The sequence below is a fragment of the Propithecus coquereli genome, unplaced genomic scaffold (genome assembly GCF_000956105.1).
Source record: "Propithecus coquereli isolate 6110/MARCELLA unplaced genomic scaffold, Pcoq_1.0 Scaffold598, whole genome shotgun sequence".
In the NCBI taxonomy this organism is placed as follows: domain Eukaryota; kingdom Metazoa; phylum Chordata; class Mammalia; order Primates; family Indriidae; genus Propithecus; species Propithecus coquereli.
Genome location: NW_012151929.1, coordinates 280122 through 303817, shown reverse-complemented (window position 1 = coordinate 303817; position 23696 = coordinate 280122). Strand labels below are relative to the sequence as shown.

Below are 23696 nucleotides of genomic sequence, written 5' to 3'. Positions count from 1 at the left end.
ACTTGGGAGGCTGAGGCAGAAGGATTGCTTGAGCCCAGGAGTGTGAGGTTGCTGTGAGCTAGGCTGACGCCACGGCACTCACTGTAGCCCGGGCAAAAGAGTGAGACTCTGTCTCAAAAAAAAAAAAGAAAAAAGAAAAAAGAAATGCGCTATCAAGACATGAAAAGACATGGAGGAAACTTAAATGCATATTATTAAGTGAAAGAAGCCAATCTGAAAAGGCTACACCGCATATGGTATGATTCCAACTCCATGACATTCTGGAAAAGGCAAAGCCATGGATATAGTAAAAAGATCAGTGGTTGCCAAGGGCTGGAGGAAGTGAGGGAGGGATGAATAGGCAGAGCACATAGAATTTGGGGGCAGTGAAAATACTTTGTATGACACTATAATGGTAGATACACATCATTATACATTTATTTGCCTACATCCATAGAATGTACAACACCAAGAGTGAGCCCTAATGTAAACAGTGGCCTTTAGGGGACAATGATGTGTCAGTGGAGGTTCATCGATTATAGCAAATGTACCACTCTGGCGGGGGATGTTGGTAACAGGGGAGGCGATACATGTGTGGGCACAGGAGGTGTATGAGAAATCTCTGTACCTTCCACTCGATCTTGCTGTGAACCCAAAACTGCTCCAAAAAAAAAAAAAAAATCATCTTTTTAGAAAAAAAGCATCTGAACCTTTTCTCAGTGGCACCAGCCACTTTCTACTTGGTATTGGAGGTATTTGGATGAAGAACTTACTTCTTCCCTGGTATGGGAGCTTCTGGGGGGGGCTGTGTCCCCCTTGCTTTATTAAATGTTTGGCAAGTGAACATAGAACAGGCAGCTCCGTAGGAACAAAAGCTAGTAAATCATCACATGGAAAAACAGCCTTTCTAGAAATTAAGGCACAACTATTAAATTTAATATAAAAAATTAACGGCCCAAACCCAGTGTTGGCAGCCTTGGTTATGAGTTGAATTGTGTACCCACCCCCTGAATTTATATGTCAAAATCCTAATCCTCAGTACCTCAGAATGTGACCTTATTTGGAAATAGGGCTGTTACAGATGTAATTATTAATAGTTAAGATGAGGTCATTAGGGTGGACCCTAATCTAATATGACTGGTGTCCTCATCCAAAGGGGAGGAACGGCCCTGCGACACGTAGCCAAACTCTTCACTCCCTCAGACACAGCATTCACCTCTGGAAACAACCCTAATGTTAAAGAAAAAAAAATTTATGGAATACTACTCAGCAAACAAAAAAAGGAACAAGTAAAATTTGGATAACTCTCTGGGAAATTATGCTGGTTACATAGTGATCGAGTCCATTTACATGGCATCTTTGAAATCCAAATATTATAGAAATGGAGATTGGATTAGTGGTTGCCAAGGGTTAGGAGTAGGGAGGGAGGGTGAGGGAGGGAGGTGAGTGTGGTTACCAAGGGCAACTGGAGGGACGCTCAATGTCACAGAGCTGTTCTTTATCTTGACTGTGGTGGTGCATCCTTGACTATACGTATGTGATAAGATTGCATGGAACTAAACACACACACACACGTGTGCATGCACACACACACACACAAATGAGTACAGGTAAAATAAGGTCGGCGAATTGTGTCAATATCAACATTCTAGTTGTGATGTTGTCCTATCGTTTTTCAAGATGTTACCGTTGGGAGAAATTGGATAAAGATTACACATAATCTCATATTTTTCTTACAAGTGTTTGTGAATTTATAATTCTCTCCAAATAAAAAAATTTAATTAAAAAAAAATCGCTTTGTAATTTTTTGAATGAGGATGTTCATAGCAGCCTTGCAGAGGATAGGAGAAAATTGAAAATAATCTAAACTACCCACAACAGAAATCAGCTAAAACCCTGGGGGTTTAATTCCAGGGAATGTTGTCTAACTCTGAACAATGACAGGTCTGTGGTGAGTAAATATAAAGATCTGTCAATGATTTAACATTAAATGCAAACGCAGATGACATCACCGCAAGTTTTCGCTGGGCCATTCTGTGAAGAGCATTCCTATACACTGGCAGACTGTAATTCAGAGGAGTGGAGATCATTTAGAGGTTCAAGGGCAGTGGATTCTTCCTTTTTCTTTTAATATTATTCCAGTTCCAAATAAAATAATGAAACGAAATCAAATCAAATCAAATCAAATCAAATCCGGAGCCTCGCCATTCTCCAGTGGCTGGCGCTTCCTTCTGTTGCCAGCAGGTGGCAGAAGTGTTCCAAGGATGGTTCCCACGGTCTCTCCGACGTGGACAGTCCAGCAGCTCCCAACAGCAGGTGGGGCTCTAAGTGCCCATCCCGCCTGCTAGAGGAACCCAGGCATCAGAACGGCCTCTCCGAAGTCCAATGCAAGAAGGCAGTTGTCTGGCCATGATAGGGTTAACAGTCCACATTCCAGAGCAAGGGAAAAGGACTGGCGGATCACAGACAGGGGAGGGGGCACAGAGGCCCAGCTTCTCCCAACACTACCGGCTCTGTTGGGAGAGATAGATCACCCCCAACAATGGCCACAGCTGTTTTCTTCTGCCCCGAAGGAAACTGACTTAGGAAGCAGGTATCAGAGAGAGCCCTTCCTGCAGGGGCTTCTGTCTGGCTTGTAAAACTGTCAGAGCAGCTGCATTCATGCGTCAGGTGATGGATGGTGGAAAGAGGACAGTCGGCCGCAGATGGACACAGCAACCTACAAGTTGAGGCAGGTGGCAAAGGCCTTGCGGAGGCTCCGCAGGTGGGGCGTACTGATTCATTGCCCAGTTAAAATACCAAGGGGATCTGGGTCACAGCCCTCTTCCCAGCCTCCCTTCAGGGCTAGGAGCTGGTGAGCCGTCCTCAAACAATCCGTCTTCAATGAAAGCTTCCGCTTGGCCCTACTTTCTTTTCTTGCACCTCAGGTGTGAATCTGTCTCCATGTGCCTCTACCTCCCCCTCCCCGTGCCCCTCATTCTACACAGGGCTCAGGTAGCAATTCCTCTTGGCTTCTTTGCAGGGAGTAGACCTGAGATGGCTTCCTGGAGCACACTCTGCAGTATGCACCAGTGAGGTCTTCCATATAGGACTCGAAGATGGTTTACAAAAATGTAGCAGGCTGGGAGGGAAGAAAAAAAATGTCAGCACTAAAAATGCTGGCCTTGGCTTTTGCTAAGGAAAGGAATTCTCAGTTTCCACCCCCACCCACAGCCTGGCCAGGGAAATAGCTGCCTTTGGCTCATCAGCCTGTGAGCCGCAGTGAGTGCCCTGGCTGAGAAGTGCCTGTCACCGTGTGCAGGGTCCCCAAGGAGCATGAGCTGAGGTTTCCTCTTTGCGCTCCATCACCAGAGCGTGAGTGACCTGTTCATCCTCGACTTGTACCCAGAATCCCACACGTCTCTCCCAAGCGGGAATCTTTGCTGTGGCCCTCCGGTTTTCTTTCTTGCCTTCCAGACAGTGCCAAGAGAGGCTTTCCTGGTCAGGATAATCAATGCAGAGACTCGTGGAAGTGGGTCCAATGGGATTTCTTAAAAAGCATCCTTCTGCCTCTGGCTGAGCCTGTGGGGCCAAACAGATACCCCTAGGGCCATTTGTTGGTGGGGTGCCAAACGAACTTGGCCTGAGAAATGGGGTTGGCTGCGCTCAGCCCTGTGGACAGCTCAGAGCTGCACATTTTCTGTTAAGCTGGTCCACAGCTTGTTTTGAGACTGCCCGATGGGCCCAGGGAGGCAGACAATTAAAAGCTGGAGCTCATTTTGATATCTGAAAACCACAGCCGCCTGCACGTGGGAGGTGCCAGAGAGCAGACTTGGGCCCTGCCTCACACGCCCCCCTCTCTCTGGGTCACCTGGGAGTGCCAGCAGCAATTTGGAAGTTTGCTGAGCTTGAGGAGAAGTCTTTGGGGAGGGCCTGCTCTGAGCACACCCCTTTCCCTCCTCCGGGGCTGAGGGAAACATGGGACCAGCCCTGCCCCAGCCTGTCCTCATTGGCTGGCATGAGGCAGAGGGGGCTTTAAAAAGGCGACCGTATCTGGGCTAGGGACCGGAGCCGGTGCTACTGGAAAGCTGTGTGCCCTCCTCCGGCTGGCACCATGCAGCTCTCTCTAGCCCTGTGTCTCGTCTGCCTGCTGGTGCACACAGCCTTCCGCGTGGTGGAGGGCCAGGGGTGGCAGGCCTTCAAGAATGATGCCACAGAGATCATCCCCGAGCTCGGAGAGTACCCCGAGCCTCCGCCAGAGACGGAGAACAACAAGACCATGAACCGGGCGGAGAACGGAGGGCGGCCTCCCCACCACCCCTTCGAGACCAAAGGTACGGAGCGGAGGAGAGAACTTTCAGCACAAAGGGCCTGGGGAGGTAGCTGGGGAAATTTTAGAACCTTTCCTTTGGGAGGCTTTGATGACTGGGGTAGACCACCAGCCTCTGCCGACACCAGTGGAGGGATGGGCTTGCTTGGAGGCAGGGGAACGGCATGCCAAGTGCAGCCCTTGAATTCAAGTGCAGGGCATGAGGCTGGCAGGGGGCGTGCTGAGAGGGGGAGGGTATGGCTTTGGACATGCTCAGGGGCTCAGAAAAGAAAAGGAATCCCCTCTTGAGAATACAGAAGTCAGGTCCAGCTGCTGGATCACTGGGGAGGGGACAAGGCGAGGGAGCCTCAGTGGCACCTGCTGGGTGCCAGATGTTCTATGAGGGCTGTGGCCGTACTGTACCCCAGATCCACCTTGTGGAAGCCCCACGATGTGAACCCCCAGCCTCAAGGTGAAGAAACTGAAGCTCCAGAGACTAAGTAACTTGGTAGTGAGTAGAAAAGCTACGATTTGAACCCAGTTTGATCCAGTTGCAAGACAGTCCTGGGGGAGGGCCTGAGATCCCTGCATACAGTGGAAAGGGGACGTCTGTTGCTCCCCTCGCCTGCGGCTGCCCGGTGAGCTGGCACTTGAAGAAACAGGAGCTGTCAGCACAGTTTTAGCCTCTGCCATGGGTGGCAGCTGAGTCCGGACCCTGAGGGAAAGCAGCACTCTCTGATGCATGGAGTGGGCACAGGTGGCACCATCTGTCTTGAGCCCTGACCCCAGACCCAGCCTTGCCTCATTCCTGGGGAGAGAGCCTGATCCTAGGAGAGGGAGAAGGCGGTGGGTTCCTGGGTTCCTGGTCAGGCTTGCGCAGAGAAGCCTGGGGGCAGTGTGCACAGCTGGCTCTGCAGCCGGCAGGAATGGCTGGGGTGGGGGCTGAAATGACACTTCAGAGTGAGGGCCTGGCTGCCCTCTGGCCATGACCCAGGTGGGAGAGGAGCCCACTGCCCAGACTCCTGCATGCCATCCCTGCCTGCCTGACAACCTGCTGGGGCTGTGGGGCGCTGACAAGGGCTACCCAGAGGAGGCTAGCCAGGACCCTGGGAGGGCAAGGGCGCCCCTTCCCCCACCTCCCCACCCAGGCAAGGAGTCAACTGAGCTCAAGTGACTGCTTGAAGGGCTACAGGGAACCCAAATTCACCTCCCTGGGCTCCCATGAGAAGCCACAGCCCCTGAGGAAGCCACACACTCAAAACAAAGTCACGCTTTGCAGAGCAAGTGCCTGACCTAGGGGCACTATTCTTGGAAGCCCCAAAACAAATTTCCCTGGGCAAATAGTCCACCCCACACACTGCCCCTGCAAGGGTGAGGGTGCCAGACCAGCCCAGAGCCCAGAGAGCCATGCCTACCCTGCCGTGTTTGCTGGGGTGGGAGGGGCGGGTACCTTCTCTGCCCTCACTTGGTTTTGGTCTCAGGAATATTTTTCATCTCTTTGTGTCACATTGGAACTGTCCCCATGAAACTCTTGGCAGTGGACAAGTGCTCACATGAAGACCAGCTATTTAAAAAGCTCCCACCCATCTAAGCCAACAGTAGGAGACACAGTCAAGGTGTGTGTGCACAGGCCCAGGCCAGGCCTCAGAGCCCAATCTCTCCTCACCTAGGCAGAGAGCTTGCATCATCATCAGGTGCCCATCCGAGTGACATAAAGCAAGGGATGTGCCCAGCAGACAGCCGGGTACACAGTGGGTGCTCACAGTGGGTTTGTGGCAGCTGAACCTGTAGGTTTTGGGTCAGAGGTCAGTTCCCCTCTGGTAGGAAAGCTGTAGTAAAAACTAGCCCTAACCTTCCCTTCCCCCCACCCCCCAGCCAGCCTCCCAGGGGTGCTGAAGCACATGAGCTTCTTCCCTTCTGCAGACAACAGGTGCTGGGGCCCCAGGGAAGCGGAGTCAGGAGACCCAGCTCTGCCTCTTGGGCAAACTCTCTTCTCTCTCTGGGCCTCAGTCCTCGCTGCTAATGAGGGGGTTGGACACACTGCTGTTGGTTCCTTTCAAGTCTAATGAATTCCTATCCTGACCACCTCCCCTTCCATCTCTCGCCTCCAGAGCAGCCGTGCTGATTTATTACCCTGGATTAACCTCTACTCCTTTCTCCATCTCCTGTCCACCCCTCCCAAGTGGCTGGAAAAGGAATTTGGGAGAAGCCAGAGCCAGGCAGAAGGTGTGGCTAATACCTACTCTGCCCAGGGGCCAGGGACCCTGCCACACAAGTGTGGCTTAAATCAGAAGAGGGCTTGCCCCCTAGGAGAGGAATATTAGCAATGCATAGGAACAGCCAACACTTCCAACGCTTACTACGTGCGGAACAGTGTTTCTTGCATTATATATGTAATGGATTAACTCACTGAATCTTCGGGACAACCCATTTTACAGACTGGAAGAAGAGGGAGGTTAAGTAACTTGCCCAAGATCGCACAGGTAGTAAGTGATGGAGCCCTGGTGTTTGAACCCCAGCAGTCACTGGGATCCAAGGGGAGAGCCTGGAATCTTCCCACGAGCCCCAGAGGATCCGGGGACCTTTCTCTAATAGGTGCTCAGGGGCAAAAGCCTCAGGAGGGAAGGGGAGAGGCAGGCTCAGGGAAAGGAGGGGCTGGGGAGGAGGGGGCCGGGCCAGGCAGCCCCTCACGCGCGCCTCTCTCCGCAGACGTGTCCGAGTACAGCTGCCGCGAGCTGCACTTCACCCGCTACGTGACCGACGGGCCGTGCCGCAGCGCCAAGCCGGTCACCGAGCTGGTGTGCTCAGGCCAGTGCGGCCCCGCGCGCCTGCTGCCCAACGCCATCGGCCGCGGCAAGTGGTGGCGCCCGAGCGGGCCCGACTTCCGCTGCATCCCCGACCGCTACCGCGCGCAGCGGGTGCAGCTGTTGTGTCCCGGCGGCGCGGCGCCGCGCGCGCGCAAGGTGCGCTTGGTGGCCTCGTGCAAGTGCAAGCGCCTCACCCGCTTCCACAACCAGTCCGAGCTCAAGGACTTCGGGCCCGAGGCCGCGCGGCCGCAGAAGGGCCGGAAGCCGCGGCCCCGCGCCCGGGGCGCCAAAGCCAACCAGGCCGAGCTGGAGAACGCCTACTAGAGCCCGCCCGCCCGCCGCGCCCCCAAGTTTCTGTCCTCTGCGCGCGGTTCGATTGTTTGTATTTCATTTTAAATGCCTGCAACCCAGGGCAGGGAGCCGAGACCTTCCGGGCCCTGCGGAATCCCGGGAGCCTGCAAGGCCCCCGTCGCCCGCCCGCAGAGGGGGTCCCGCAGGGAAGGGGAGAGAGTTGAGAGTCACAGACACTGAGCCACGCGGCCCCGCCCACCGGGGCCGCCTACTTTCGCTGGTCCCACTTCAGAGGAGGCAGAAATGGAAGCATTTTCACTGTCCCGGGGTTTTAAGGGAGCGGTGAGGAGTGTGAAAAGTCCGGGGCCTGGTTAAGAAAGTTCGATTAAGATTCTCCACCCGCCTCTCTGCCTATCATAAAGCCCATGTCGTTCCAAGAACACAGGACTGGGGGTCTGTAGATACGGTGTCTAGTCCTGACTCTGCCACTAACTTGCTGTGTGACCTTGAACTACACCATTCTCTTTCGGGACCTCAATATCCTTTTGTAAAATGGGGGTGGGGAGTGGGATTAGGATTTGGAGGAATGTACCGTCAGGTATTCCAAGGACTCTTACCTTTTGAATGGGCAGAGGAGAGTGAGAGGGAGAGAGAGAGGTTGAATTGACTCACTACCAAGGTCACTTCCAGAATTCAGAGTTGTGATGCTCTGATCTGACAGCCAAAGATGAAAAACAAGCAGAAAAAAAGAAAAGAGTCTATTTATGGCTGACATATTTATAGCTGACAAACTCCTGGAAGAAGCTGCCGTCGTTCCCAGCCCAGCCTCCCCAGATGTTTGGCTACCTCCACCCCTCCATCTCAAAGAAATAACAACGACAGTTGGGGTAGAGAAGGAGAGGTCCCAAGGGTGGTGGGAGGGCCAGAAATCACACACACGCACCCTCAATCCCCAGGGGCAGCATCCCTCCCCCACCCCATGGCTATATTTTAAAGTCACCTTCTGAACAGAAGTTCAAGGTTCAAGGATGCTGGGCTTACAGGTCCAAGGGAGAAGCCACCACACACTCAGACCAGCACATCCCTTTCGAGGCACCTCGTCCTGCCCACCACTTGGGGACACATTTCTGCCTAGGAAACAGCTTCTTGCTGCTCTCACATGTGATGACTTACCTTATATTAAAAGAATACTATCGGGGGAAAATTACAAGTGCTGTACATATGCTGAGAAACTGCAAAGCGTACGTAATAGCTGCCACCCAAAAATCTTTTTGAAAATCATTTCCAGACACCTCTTACTTTCTGTGTAGTTTTTAATTGTTAAAAAAAAAAAGATATTTTAAACAGAAGCACATGCCGTGCGAAAGCCTGCAGGACTGGTCGTTTTTTGTAATCCTTCCACGTACGTGGCACTTGTCCACAAGAATGAAAGTAGTGGTTTTTAAAGAGTTAAGTTACATATTTATTTTCTCACTTAAGTTATTTATGCAAAACTTTTTCTTGTAGAGAATGACAATGTTAATATTGCTTTATGACATAACAGTCTGTTCTTTCGGAGTCCAGAAACATTGTTAATAAAGACAATGAATCGTTACAGAGAGGATGTGGTCTCATTTTGTCAACCACACAGAATGTCATTTCTGTCAAAGTTCACACCCTTCCCTTGGTAACTAGGGCTCGAAGCTTGGAGGGACCTCTGACTGCTCTCCAGTGGCCCTTGTGACAATTATGTCTTCCTTTGAAAAGTCATGTTTCTCCCTTCCTTTCCAAACCTAGACCACATTCCTTTACCCAGGACATTGTAATAACCTCAGCCTGGTCTCCACAACACCATGTTCCAGAAAGGCTGTTCTCATCACATCACTCCCCTGCTCAAGAACCTTCAATGGCTCCTCTTGCCCAAGATCAAATGCAGTTTTCCCAGTCTGCCTGATTCCCATCTCCCATTCTGCCAAGCTTCCTTGCTGACTCTAAATGGTTACTCTGACTCCTGCCTCTTTAGTTCGCTGTCCCACTTTCCACCCCTAGTAACTCCTACTTTTCCTTTAAGATTCATTTTACTTAGCACCTCTTCTCTGAACCTTCCAGAGATGCTTCAATCTCAAGTGATCTCTCTCTCCTCTGATGTCCCAGCCCCTTTTGTCCACACCACTCCTTTGGCTCCTGATTCTGTCTTCCATTTGACATTCATTAGTTGAGGATCTGCCTAGCCTGGCCAATCCCTGCTTAGTCCTGGGATAGACATAAAGCCAAGTACCATTCTGGACCAGCTCACAGGGAGCTCGGTCGAGCTTTTTTCCAAGTGTGAATTTTATGCCTCCTGGTGAACATGTAAGATCTTCAAAAGCAAGGACAATGTCTCTCAAAGTCTTTCCTCTCCAAGGTGCCCAAATGTGGTGGGTGCTAGCTGAGACTCAGTAAATACTCTCCAGCTGCCATAAGGAAGGATGGTCAACTGGAGAGCTTTATATTAAGTCCAGCCTATCTCGGGGGGAACCTACCCCGCAAAGTCAGCTGAGGTCCCTCCTGATGACTTCTCAGTTTAACTTCCAATAAACCCTCCTAAATCCATTATCGTCATCAACAGGTCTTTCATAGGTGTCAGTGGGTGTTGCTGGCTGGACCCTCCTGCAGCTCCAGGCCCCAAGGAGGACTCAGGGAGAACCTGTAGGAATTCATGCACTATGACGAGTGTCCCAGAGCCCAGAACATGAGAGCAGGTAGGAAACAGACATCGTCCAGCCCCGAGAGGCAGTGTGCTACAGTGGGTGGGGACACAGGCTCTGGAGCCAGGTTTGTGCTTGCATCTGAGCAGACTGAGGCGCTAAGGGGTTAAATGTTTTGCCCAGGCCAGCCCCGGGCTCAGTTCCTAGCCTTGACACTCTCTCAAGCTGCTCAGAGCCAGTGGGCATGTGGGCACATAACCAGATCACACTGTTCTGTACAAAGTGTTACGGGAACCAGGAGTGATTCACTCTGTGGAGGAGACAAGAGATAACGGTTAGGGAAGGTTTCACAGAGGTGGGTGCTGCTTAGAGATTTGCCAGGTGGAGAAGGTGGTGTCTAGGCAGGGGCGAGGCCCAGGCAAAGGCTGCAAGGGCAAGGCTGTTCGTGGGTGGAAGAGACTCCGCTATTCCTCAGCATGGACTGAGTCCTTACCATGTGCAAAGCAACGTGGGGGCACCGGGATTCCAAGCAATGCCCAAACCTGGGGTCTGCTTTCTGGGACCCAGAGATGCAGGAGGGATCAGCCCAGGCTACAATCCCATTACCACGAGGGGAAAAAAACCGAAAGGCTAAATTGTAGGTCAGGTTAGAGGTTATTTATGGAAAGTTATATTCTACCTACATGGGGTCTATGAGCCTGGCGCCGATCAGAAACGGAACAAACAACAGGCTTAGCTGGGAGGGGTGGCGTTTCGCTGTGGGGAGCACATGTTCTGGGGGTGCAGCCAGACTCAGGCTTGTATTAACAGTCTGAGAGTCAGACAGACAGAGAGACAGAAGGAAATAGACCCCCACCCCATACACACACATACACACACACACACACACACACGCACGCACGCACGCACGCGCGCGCGCACACACACACTCGGTGGGGGGTTCTTTCTATACAAAAGAAACTCAAAGGAGCTACAGAATCCTAAAGTTCCCTATTTTCCTTGAAGCAGGCAGGACTTGGGCAGCCAAGGAGGGCGGAGAGTCTGCAAAAGCCACCTGTGTGTGAGCCAAGCTTGGAGTCACAGACACTGAAAGCTGGTGCCGTGTCTCACCCCCGCACCCACCTGTTCCCTGACACCGGGCCTGCGCTCCCTGCCCCGTTCCCTGATCATTGATTATAGCTCTGGGGCCTGCACAGGCCTCCTGCCACACCTGCACCCCATTCTTGGAATGAGCCCTCTGTCTTCACCCTGGTCCAAGGGCAGGCAAGGGTTCCAATCTGCAGCAGCTTTGACCAGCAGCTGGAGTTCCTTTTGCGGCCAGAGGTGCAGGAGGCAGGGGATGTCTTCCTAAGTAATGTGACCATGTGCCTGCTTTGTCCAGATGGTCTCCATTTGCACCTATTGGTCCAGTGTAACTGTTAATAGCCCCCACTTTTACTCTCAAAAATGTCCCAATTTGGGTAATAAATTCTTCCTGTGGAATAAGCAGGGCCCAGTCGCCCATTTTTAAACATTGGCGCCTCTGTCTCTCTGCCCTCCTAGACAGTAAGGCCCAGGAAAGCAGAGAGTCTTGTCTCACCAGGGCGCCCCCACTACTCACCATACAGTAGGAGATTAATATGCACTGTGGTTGCATTTTTTTTTTTTTTTTTTTTTAGAGACAGGGTCTCGCTCTGTCCCCGGGGCTAGAGTGCGGTGGCATCATCATAGCTCACTGTAACCTCCAACTCCTGGGCTCAAACGATCCTCCTGCTTCGGCCTCCCAAAGTGCTTGGATTACAGGCATGAGCTACTGTGCCTGGCCTGCCATCGCATTTATTTAGGATTACTTCTCTTGAGAGATTAGGTGGGTGGCATGGGCTGAGAGGCCTGTGTGATGGTGAAAAGAGGCTGTTTGCCCAGACATTAGGTCTCTGAGGATAAGACACAGCTCCTACTCTCAGACGACTTACAATCTTGCTGGGGAGTCAGTGGAAAATGAGGGCAAGGGGGATCACGTGGGGTATGTGGTCATTTGCCACCAGGATGGAGAAAGCTGAGGGCATAGAAGGCTTCAGGGGAGCAGGGCCTCTGTGGGGTCCCAGCAAGTGAGGACTGAGCTTTGAAGGCTGCCCAGGATGTGGAGGGGCAGAGAGGAGAGACAGTGGAAGGGAAGGGAACAAGAGGGGCTCTACCAGGTGGGGTGGGGTGGGGTGGGGCGATGCTGGCTGGGATCAGGTACACAGCAGGTACTCTCTGTCCACGTTTATTCCGCAGGGAAAGAGAAGCCAGGAAGGGGAGCAGAGTGGGAGTCAAGTAGAGGCAGATGCTGTTAGTCATGGCAGGAGAGGCAGAGGCAATGAATGCCGAGGAGAGAGGGGTGGAATCCCCGTAATGGTGGCACCAAGTCCTACAAGAAAGGCGAGAAGCTGGGTTGTGGGTGCTGAAGGGTGCCTTGCAAGACGTCCTGCTCTCCCAGAGCCTGGCAGGGCTGCTTCAGAGACTGAGCCCTGCAAGTGCATGGCTGTTTGTGGGTGGAAGAGAACCAATCCCCCATTCCTCAACATGTGCTGAGTCCTTTCTTGCCATCCCTTCACTCAACACCTGATTGCCCTACAACCATTTGGATGCCTGAGCTTGGGTCCTACCCACAAAGAAGGCCGGAGCTGGCAGCTGGCAGCTGCAGGTGGGAGGGATCAGTACCCAGGAGGGAGTCGGGGGAGGGAGATGGAAGGAGAGGAGCCCAGAGTGCAAACCTCCCCTGCCTGACAACTTCCTGAGGGCTGGTCCTTCCAGCAGGTAGAAGGGAGAGGAAGGGAGGTGGGGCAGGAGAGGAAGTGAGAGGAAGGAGAGAGTGGGGATGGGGAGGAGAGGCAGGTGTTCGTTCATTCATTCCGCTGCTGCTGCCTGGGTGCCAGCTGGGAGCCAGGCACTGCCCAGATTCCAGCATGTGGTTGTGATCGTGGAGCCCCATGAAGCTCACAGCTAGTGCCAGCAAGGAGATGGATGGTAGATGGGTAAAAATAAATGTTCAGCATAATGCTTGGGAAGAAAAATAAAGCTGGTGAGCAAATGGAGAGACCTGGACACCTCCAGGCCAGGCCCCTCTGAGGAGGTGGCATTTGAGCTAAGACCTAAGTGCAGCAATGGAGTGAGCCACAGAAGGACCTGGGGCTGCATGTGCCAGGAGGGGGAGCAAGTGCAGAGGCCCTGAAGATGTGTGGGGGTGGTGGAGGGACACTGCTAATTGCCTTGGGTGCCTTTCAGGGGTCTCCATGCCACGGCTGCTAACCCCTGATCTGGAAGCCAGTGGGGACATGTGTGTGTGTGTGTGTGTGTGTGTAAGAGAGAGTCTCTCTTTATATGTTCTCCTGGCTCTGTATGTCAAAGACCAAGTGGTTCTAGAGAAGAATAATTTGCATATTATCAATTACGTAGTTACGCACACCTTTATTCTTAAAGCTTTTGATGCGTTTGCTTAAGTAAGGCTGTTAGTATGTCAAAGACCAAGTGGTTCTAGAGAAGAATAATTTGCATATTATCAATTACGTAGTTACGCACACCTTTATTCTTAAAGCTTTTGATACGTTTGCTTAAGTAAGGCTGTTAGCACTGGGCAGATATATTACAACAGGAAAACAGATGCCCTTGAATTCCTTCCAGGACACACATACGTTATAAAATTTGTATGTAACTGCAGAAAAGCCTGCAATCTTCCTTAACCAGATGCCTACAAAATCCAGCCTTTGATGGAAGCCAATGGTTAGCTCAGGGAAGCTGGGAAGGCGCAAGCACGGATGTGTTGGTTCTTTCCTGCTGCACCTCTAACCCAGACATGTAAATATATCTAGACGGATACGTGTTTATTTATCAGCTGAGACCCCAGGTTAGGGAAGGGAAATCTGAAGGGTAAGAAGGAGGCTAGAAATGAATTTCTGCTGGAAAGATTCATTCTTACTTCTCTGAACTGTAGAGGAACAGTCTCATCAGTGAACATGCTCAAGTCACGGCATCCACTGCAAACCCTCTTCGAGAAGACTCGCTTTCATTGTGCATACATGCACGCATACATGCACGCGCACACACACACACATACCGTCTTTACTCTGAATATACAATGCCAGACTTCTCCAGGTATTCTAAAAGCTTCCTATTTTTGCCCCTTGGTTGGTAGGGTCCAAAGACGGTACTGGCATCTCAGGGACTGTGAACCACGCTGAGGTCTGGAAGTCATATCAGGTCGGAACGGTGGCCAGTTCTGGACAAGACACCAGACAAGAGGCCAGGACAACACCCCAGCTCTGCCCAGAGGCCAAAAGCAGCCAAAGAAGGTTCTCTGTATGCATTGTGCTCGGGACCCCCCAAGATCTGCCTCCCACTCTACCCTACCCCAGGGGTGCTGTGTGGAGGCAGAGGCTGGCTCGGGGCTTTCCCCAACCCCCTCCATTCCATCCTCTATACCAAATGGACTTTCCTTTCTCTGTGTTTGAAAAAACAAAGTTCAAATTTTTTTCATTGCAGAAAATTTAATATTTTAGCATTTTTGCTTCATATGCAATATTTCTTTTTTATATAAAACCAATAGAACATCATAGATAAAGCTCTCTTTGTATTTCTCTCCTTCCCCATGCCTTTTCCAACCTCTCCAAATCCACGTTTTTATGCTTTTCTATGTATATATTATTAATAATCAATATACAAACATGTGCTTTTAAATTTTACATGCATTTTATCATACTATACATATTCTGAAATTCAGTTTTGTTTTTCTTTTACTGAAAATCATGCTTTTAAGATCTAGCCAGGCCGGGCGCCGTGGCTCACGCCTGTAATCCTAGCACTCTGGGAGGCTGAGGCGGGTGGATCGCTCAAGGTCAGGAGTTCGAGACCAGCCTGAGCAAGAGCGAGACCCCATCTCTACTAAAAATAGAAAGAAATTATCTGGACAACTAAATATATATAGAGAGAGAAAAAAAAAATTAGCCGGGCATGGTGGCACATGCCTGTAGTCCCAGCTACTTGGGAGGCTGAAGCAGGAGGATCGCTTGAGCCCAGGAGTTTGAGGTTGCTGTGAGCTAGGCTGAAGCCACGGCACTCTAGCCCAGGCAACAGAATGAGACTCTGTCTCAAAAAAAAAAAAAAAAAAGATCTAGCCATGTTGAATCATTTTAAACTCTTGAACAGTATTACACTTTATGACTATACACTATTTGTTTATCCATTTTTCTACTGATGGACAATTATGTAGTTTCCAGTGTTTTCCGGTCATAAGCAATGCTTTAAGGAAGATGCCCACGTTGGTCTGCTGATACAGCCTATGTTAGAGTTTCCTCAGGACAGAGAGTGCTTTAATACATAAATCTAATCATGTCACATCCCTGCTCAAATTCCTCCACGGTTCCCTATTACCGAAAAGATCGACTCTAAACCCCTTAGCTTACAAGAGCATGATCCAGTTTCTGCCTACCTGTCCAGCCATGCATTCGACCACTGACCTCCTTGGTACTTTATTGCCTGAAATATAGTATTTCTTTTAATTTCCAAATGGTCTGGTTTCAAGCTCTGCGCTTTTGCACATGCTCCTTAGTCTGCCTAGGACCCCCCTCCTCCCACTTCTCTGGCCTGGAAAGTCCTCTTGTCTCCAAGTCTCACCTTGAACGCCACCTCCTCCGCAGAGGCAGCCACTGTGCCAGGTACAGGCTGCACTACGGGGCTGCCCCTCTGACTGAACTTGGCTGTCTCCCCTGTGGACTAGGAGGCTATGGAGGGCAGGCCCTGGCCTTTGCACATTTGTAGCCCCAGTGCTTTTGCACAAGTCTTGGCCAGAGTCAGGGCTCCATAAATATTTGCTGAATTAACAGATGTTTGGCCGGTGGGGTGTGATTTGAGCAGCAGGAGTGAAAAGCCCAGCTTCCTTCCAGCTCCACAGCAGACAGGAGCTCTGGGACAACTTTTCAAAAGCATTTTTTTTCTTTCAAGTCCCTCCGTAGCTTTGTAACATTGTTGGGGGGAGCGGGGCCCCTTCCAAGGAACCAAGTGCACGGTTGTTTACCCAGGACATTATCAAGAGCCCAAATTACAGATATCTCTATCACTTGGCCAACAATTTGGTGTTGCGGTGTTGGGTTATTTCTATGTCTGAAGAAAACAGCTCAGCTCTGGCTAAAGAAATAAATGATATCATTTTTCATTCAGGCAACCAGATTCCTTGGTACAAAAGGCTCCCTGGGGAGAAAGGCTGGGACAGCGTGGCTCCTCTGAGGCTATTTACATCTGTCAACTTCTCTAATCTCTCGCCTTCCTTCCTCTGTCTGTTTCCTTCCCCTCGCACAGGGCCCGTGTTGAGCCTGGTACTTACAGGGAGGGTGTTGGAGCCATCGTCCCCACGTCCCGTCCTGCGTATGCGCTGGGGAGGGGGAACGGGGAGGAGGTTTGGCCCAGTGGCATTGGGGTTTTTTTTTTTTTTTTCCTTAGACTCCAGCCTCAATTTAAGATAATGACTCTCCTTGTTTGCCAGTGATCGCTATTTGTAGGGACTTATTTTCCCCTGGTCACTTTGGTTAAGAGAAGTTGAATCTAAAAGGGAACATTTTCTAAAAGTGCTGCTGGACAGTTTGCAGGAACTGGACCAAGGAACATCTTCTGGGTCACCTGTTCCGTGAGAGCTGGATGCCGTCCTTAAATGAGGAGCGGGGATGGAAACAGACTCCCCAGCCTCCTATGACAGCATCAGATGGCTCCTTAAAATGTCACTGAAACCTAGGGTAACAGGGGCCTGAGGAATCATTTGGTTCAGCCTTTCCCAGCCCCGCTCCATCCCCAGCTAGTGTCTGGTCAGTGTCCTCCCACCCACCCTGGCCCTCGCTCCCCCCGCCACCCACCCTGCCTCTCTTTTAGTTCCTTGAAAGCACTATGATTTTTTTCAGTTCCTCGAAAGCACGATGAGAGATTATGACAATGCTGCTCCCTCCACCTGGGGCACGCTGCCCGAGTTCTCTGCCTCCCATCTCAGCCCAAATGTCACCTCCTCAGAGGCCTTGCCTGACCGCCCTAAAACAGGACCCTGCTGTTCTCTTCCGCAACCCTTGTCACAATTTGTCATTTTGGATTTGTGTCATGGCACGGCTGCCTCTGCTGTCCGACCTTGAGCTCTGTTAGGCAGGGACTGAGCTGGCTTGTTTCCAAGGCCTGACACCACAGGAAGGCCTGTGTCCATGTCCCGGAGTCTAAACACGGGGCCTGGCACTTAGTAGATGCTCAAAGAACTCTTGTTGAAGAAACGAAATGAGGACAGGCAGGCCCAGGAGTGGCGTTTGTAGTCGGTGAATCTTAATTCCTTTCCTTTCCTTCTCTAAGATATTCCAGGGCAACCTCTGCAGATACATATTTTTTTGTTACCAGCCACGCATGGTAACGACTCCATTCTCCCAATTTCCTTAAAATGAGGTCACCACCACACACTCACTGGCCTTTTGGTGGCTTTCTGGTGGGAACAGATGTGGCTTTGTGGGCGGGTCAGCAGAAGCACAGATATCAGAGACTCGAGGGGGAGGATCCCAGCAGGCCAAGATGGCACAGCTATCTATGGCTGCGTAACAAACCACCCCAAAGTTGGTGTTTTACTAAGTTCACAGATTCAGAGGGTTAAGAATTTGACTGGGGCCCAACAGGGTGGCTTGTCTCTGCTCTCCAATGTCTAGGGACTGGGTTGCGAAGACTCAAATGGCTGGATTTGGCTTGAAAGGCTAAGGGTGAAATCAGCTGGGGACTTCTTTCACATATCTGGGGCCTGGACTGGGATGGCTCTGTGGGGACTGTCACCCAAAGTGCCTACACATGGCCCCTCTATGTGGTTTGGGCTTCCTCACAGCATGGTGGCCTCAGGATAGTTGAACTTCTTACATGGAGGCTCAAAACTCCAAAGGCAAGTTTTCCACTAGCAAGGCAGAAGCTGATGGCCTGAGAGGACCTAGATTTGGAAGTCACATAGCTTCACTTCTCTGTACTCAATTGATTGAAACAGTTACAAGCCTGCCAGTATTCAAGGAGAGGAGACATAGACGCCATGTCTCAATGGAAAGAGTATCAAGGAATTTGTGGCCATGATTTAAAACTGTCACACGTTCCCCCCTGGTTGCAGCTGCACATACTAGAACTAGGAAAGGGCCTGGTTCAGGAGTAGGGCTCAGGAGTTGCTTGCCAAGTCCCAGGCTCTTGGCCTGGTGCTGCGACTCACTTATGCTGTGTAGCTGTAGGTAGGTCCTTCCACCTTCTTGACCTCCGTTTCCCCAAATGACACACAGGGAATAAAATGCTGCAAGGTCAGCTCATTTCCTTGTCGCTAGAGACCCTCCCCTTCATGTGTATCCACAGCTCACAGCAGAGACAGAGGTCAAAATGGGGTAGGGGCACCAACAGACTCCTCCCAACCAGTTGGGGAAATACCAGAGCAGAGGAGACTGTCCCATTGTCCATCTGGAACCCTGAAGGGGTGGCCGCCCTGCTCTACCATGGCACCCGGGTCAGCCAGGGCCTCCCTGAGCCCTACAGTAATGAGGGGTCAGCTGGTTTTCCAGTGCTCCCAGGGAGGCATGGAAGGTGCCGGGCAAGCCCTGGTGGCTCTGGAGGGCCTCGGGTGCAGGGTCAGGAGGCTGCAGAGTGTGTGGACTGATGACCACAGAATAAAGGACATGGATTTAGCAGACACCAACGAGGTGGGGAAGACCATGCCCAAGAGGCTAGTAAGGACAGATACCAATGACGGTGGCTCAGCTGTCCCCTCCTCCAGCTCCCCCTCCTGCAGTACAGCAGCCCCTGGAACTGAGGAGCTGCCCTGGCGAGGGAGATGAGGCAATTCAGAATAGATTGAATTTAAGTGCAAAATGACTGCGCTCAGCTGAAATTGATTAAATTAAGTTTGCTGCAGCTGGGCAGAAGGAGGGGCTCAAGGAGAAGGATAGCAGAACGAAGCTGCATTTTTAGAAACTCCAAGATTGTAGCTAATTCATTTTTTCTTTCTGTCCAGCCAGGCTTTGGCTGAGATCTCAGACCTTTCCAGCTGTGACATCTGCTCTGGCTCTGATCCCCCGGCTTTTCGACCTTGCTGCCGCTGCTGCTGCTGCTATACCTCAGGGGACTGCTAAAGTGTATGCAGGTCACGTCCCAGAGGGCGCTCTGCCTGACCGAGCCCTGAAATGTGGTTTGACCCCGAGTCCTTCAGACAATTGATGCTGTTAAGAAACCACTGCCTGCAGGCCCTGGGCTGGCCATCGGTGCCTGGTTCTCGGGACAGTCAATTGAATAAGACACTGGCCTCATCTTCAACGTGTTTACAATCTTGTAGCAACAAACAATTAGAAGCCACTGATTCTAAGACTCTAATTAGGAATTGCTGCTGATTACTGCTTTTGTTAAGAATTGGCATCAGCACATCTCAGGCTAATCAGTCAATAAATATTTATTGAACACCTACTATGTGCCAGGTTCTGTTTTAGGTGATTGGGATACACCAGTAAACAGACAATAAAGATATAAATAAATGGGCCCTGAAGGTCTGTTTTTATCTCTCTGCCCCTCTTGGTCCTGGAGGAATAGGTGTTGGTGCTTCCAACTGAACAACCAAATGATAAATTTAATTCTAAGGCATTTCCCACCCCAGCCTCACCCCTTGAACTCCCGTCTGCCTTTGATCCCCAGTCAAGGCCAATTTCAAAAATCCCTTGGTAATCAGCTGGGAGCTTGCAGGCCCCAGACAGTCCTTTAGCAGCCTGTGGGAATGTCCCTAGAGGAACGTTTTTTGTCAAAAGAATGCCAGGAGTTTAATTACTGTGTGGCCCATGGAGGTGATTTCCATTTGTCAGAGCAGAGAACAGACAGATCCTAGGAAGGCCGGTTGCGTGGGGCTGTGGCCGCCATGGCCTGCTCTCCCCAGGGCAGGATAAGCCTGGGGCCTGTGCCTGGGGTGGGGGCAGCAGAAATGCTTTGAATGCCTCCTCTGCATGTGGCCTTGGCTTTACACTGGGTACTGAGGGAAGTTTAATTAATAAATGTCTACTGTTTGTCATTTATCATTAGCAAAACAGGAGGGGTTGCAGGTGGGGGGCAGCCAAGAGGGCAGGGAAGTCTCTCTCAAAACAAGGTGCATCGAGAAATTAAAGTTTTCCCCATCAGTCGCACGGGTTGGCTGCTGTCAGGCAGTCCCACGTTGCTCTCCTCGGGTTCAGAGGCCAGTCTCATCCCTCTGGCAGGGCTCCGCAGCAGCGGTAGGGGTTTCATCCACGATTGTGTTTTCCCAAACGTCAGCGAAGGACTGTGTTGTGTGGCATGAGTGGGCCAGAGAAAGAGTAGAATGTGCCCAGGGGACTGCAAATTGGAACTCTAGGATGGATCCAGCCTGAAGTTGGCTTTTTTTGGCCTCAACAGCGTTTGACAAATTGGAAATTTTTACATAAAAATCTGAGTTTCTGGCTTCTCTTGAAAAAGAAAGATGTGGCAAAACCAAGCCCTCTTTTTCAGCAGGGCAACAAGCTGCAGATGGCCAGTTTAGTCAAGCAGGGCAGCTAGGTGAGGTTGTGTGGGTTGTGCACTGCACAAAGGCACCTGGCCAATGGGACAAATTGAGGCTGAATCCAGACCGGGCTGTCTTCCCAGCAGAGGTCCTATAGGCAGGATGTGGGCCTTCCACTTCACCAACACCTCCAACAACCCTGTCCGGTTCATTTATGTTACCTGCCCCATTCATTATGTTATCTACCAACTACTTGGTAGGCAGTTGACGTTTTGACTCCTAGCACTCTTTCATTTTCTCTGTGTGAGGAACTCCTCTTCACCTTTCAAGGTTCAGCTCGACCCTGGTTGTGGCTTCTCTGTATCTTCTCAGCAGCCCCCACACACTGCCGCTGTGGCGCTCGGCACACCACTGTGCTCTAATCTGTTAACGGGTTCCCTTTCCCATAGACTTTGAGCCTCTTGAACATAGATCCTTCTCGTTTCTGCTTTCCCTCTGCCTGGCGCATAATAGGCACTTAATCAGTAGGGCTGAATAATGGCTTTGTGGCCAAGTTGACATCAGGCAAGGGAGGCCCCCAAGAGGCTACCTAAATCCCCAAGCCATGACGGTCAGGAAGCGGTACAAGTTTTTAACTTTGGGGTTCTGAAATGACCCTGGACTCCTCAGTTTCCTCTATAGGGGGCACTTGAAATCCTGAGCCTCGCTGATTTTTTGATTTCCTCTGGCCAGAAAGCTGAGTGTTTGGGATTTTTCACATTTTGTTTGTTCTGATATAAGCTAGTAAGAACCCCAGCCTGGTCTCTGCCGAGGCCACTTGTCAAGGAGCAGGAGACGTGGTGCAGCCAACAGAGCTTGTAGGGAAGAGGGACAGCTGCGACCTCTGCAGAGTGATTTCGGGGTCCTGTGACCTGAAATATATCCCCTTCCCAGCCAAGCTTTTGCCTGAAATTTCTTTAACTAAGAACGAAAAGGTGAACCTTCCTTCTGATAATCAGAGAGGGCTGAACATGTAACTGTTCTGAGAAAGGAGAGACACACTGGTCTAAACTATTTCCCACTAAGGTGTAAATGACTGATGGAGAATTTTTTTGTAAATACTGGTTTGGTGAGAGGGTAAAACAAGTTATAAGAGAGCACCAAATTCCGGAAGGGGGCCCCCACAGTGGGGAAGGAGGTCCCCTAAAGGGAAGTCTGGAGGTTAGGAAAAGCCAGAGTTAGCTCAGGATTTCTCCTGGAGCCTGGGGTGGGGGAGTTGTATTGAGACAGAGGAGCAGCAGGCCCCGTGTGCCTGGAGCTGACACTGATACCTCTGAGTAGGGATTTCAAGTAGGAGGAACAGGCAAGACCCACTGGGAGTATCGGGGGTGTGCAGATACACCATCCATGGACTGGGCTAGAAAGAGGAAGGGTAAAGAGGAGAGTATTTGCTGTGGATGTACTATGCGTAGGGAGCTGTGCCAGGTCCAGGGTATGGACTCCTGTTACACAGGTTTCATCAGAGCTCAATGGGGGTGGGGGTGGGGCAGATTTCTAGAAGTCCATCAGTAACACTTACTGTGCAATGCGCTGAAGGTGCCTCGAAAAGGCTTGTAAGCCAGGGGAGGAAGAATATCATATGCCAGGCATAGCTCCACCAGCCCTTCTCAGGGTGGCCTCCCCGATCCCTTTATTGTAAATTGCACCCCCCAGCATTCCTGATCCCTTGCCCTGAGTATTTTTCTCAGCACCACTTACCCCCTTCTTTTGTATGTTTCATTTATCCATGTGTTTACTGTCCATTTCCCCGGGTAGAATGTTTCTCCATAAGGGAAAGGATTTTGTTAAATCAACTTAATTGAGAGATCATTTATATATAATAAACTGTATCCATTTACCACTTAAAGTATACAATTCTGAGTCTTGTCAGATGTATACAGATGCACATACCTGTAAACCCGCCACCGCTACCCAGGTACCAAACATTTCCCATCACCCCCAGAGCTGCACTCCCCACTCCCCCATTTCCCACCCCATGCCCACCCTGGACAACCACTGACCTGCCTTTTGTCACTATGGGTTAGTTTAAGAGCAGGGATTTTTATCTTTATTTCTCTGTCCTAACACATAAGATGGTGTCTGGCGCGGATTAGGCACTCAATCCATTCTTGGTGAATGATGAATTAATGAATGGGGAATCAGAGACTAAGATCTGTCCTCAAGCAGCTCATAGTCCAGTGGGAGAGACAGGTGTACACAATAGTTACAACCTGTCCATTGTTCTCTGACCTCCACAGGTCCTCTTCAGGAAGTGGTAGAGTGAGAATACACACGACTGGATGGCAGAAAGTTTGAGGTCAAGAACTAGCTCCACCTCTCATGACTTTGTGATCTCAGGCAAGCCCCTAAACTCCTCTGAGGCCCTTTTCTCTTTGGGAGCTCCTATGTAAAAGCAGTGCCCACCCGACAGTGCTGTTGAAAGGATGAAATGGGTAATGCTTGTCAAGAGCATAGCACAGTGCCTTGTACACAATCCTTGCTCAACAAATCTTGGCTGTTAACATCATTAGCCATTCAAAGAACGCAGGCTGAAGACCCGCTCTGTAATCTGAGCAAGGTAAGATTCTTGACTTTGTGAAGGCAAAGCCCCGGAAGAGAGGTAGAGGTTGCAGACGTCAGGATAAGCTAGTTTACGCTGCAGTTGCAAAGGATCCAGGGTCTCAGAGGCCTCGAGCGCCAAGGTCAAGTTCATTTCTCTCACACTTCATATGCATCCTGCTCCCCACTGCTTCACTCCCATGCCAAGTTGGCGGCGTGGTTCCTAGAGGGGGCGCTGCCATCCTTGTAGCAGAAGGGGGGAAGCGTGGTGAACCATGCTTCGCTATGGGAGCTTCTGCTCCAGAGTAACTGACACATCCCTCACAGGTCCCACTTGCCTGGCCAGTGCAAGTCACATGGCCACGCCTGGGTGAGGCCAATGGGTTAGGGAAGTAGAGGAGAGGGGAATATTTGTGAACAATGGTACAGTGCACCTCAGGCATGCAAGCAAATAATTATAGGATGTGAGAAGTACCGTATATTTCTGCAGGATGCTACAGGAAGGGAAAAAAGCTGACTGTGCTTGGAGGGCAGGTGCCAGGGAAAGGGGAAATCAGGGAAAGCTTCATGGAGGAGATGACATGTATCTGGGTCTTGAAGAT

General features: G+C 50.8%; 1 protein-coding gene across 1 annotated transcript; it reads left to right on the top strand.

Annotated features, from left to right (window-relative positions):
- The first annotated feature begins 4032 nt into the window (after positions 1–4032).
- On the top strand, positions 4033–8966 carry SOST (sclerostin). Its single transcript, XM_012659081.1, has 2 exons — positions 4033–4292; positions 6977–8966. The coding sequence occupies exons 1-2, from the start codon at positions 4073–4075 to the stop codon at positions 7396–7398; spliced, it is 642 nt and encodes a 213-aa protein (XP_012514535.1). The 5' UTR covers positions 4033–4072; the 3' UTR covers positions 7399–8966.
- The last annotated feature ends 14730 nt before the right edge of the window (positions 8967–23696 follow it).

Excerpts from the sequence above, each read along its gene's own strand:
- SOST (XM_012659081.1), top strand. The coding sequence starts at position 4,073 with ATGCAGCTCTCTCTAGCCCTGTGTCTCGTCTGCCTGCTGGTGCACACA. Across the intron at positions 4,293-6,976 it reads CCACCCCTTCGAGACCAAAG|ACGTGTCCGAGTACAGCTGC; the intron begins GTACGGAGCGGA and ends CTCTCTCCGCAG.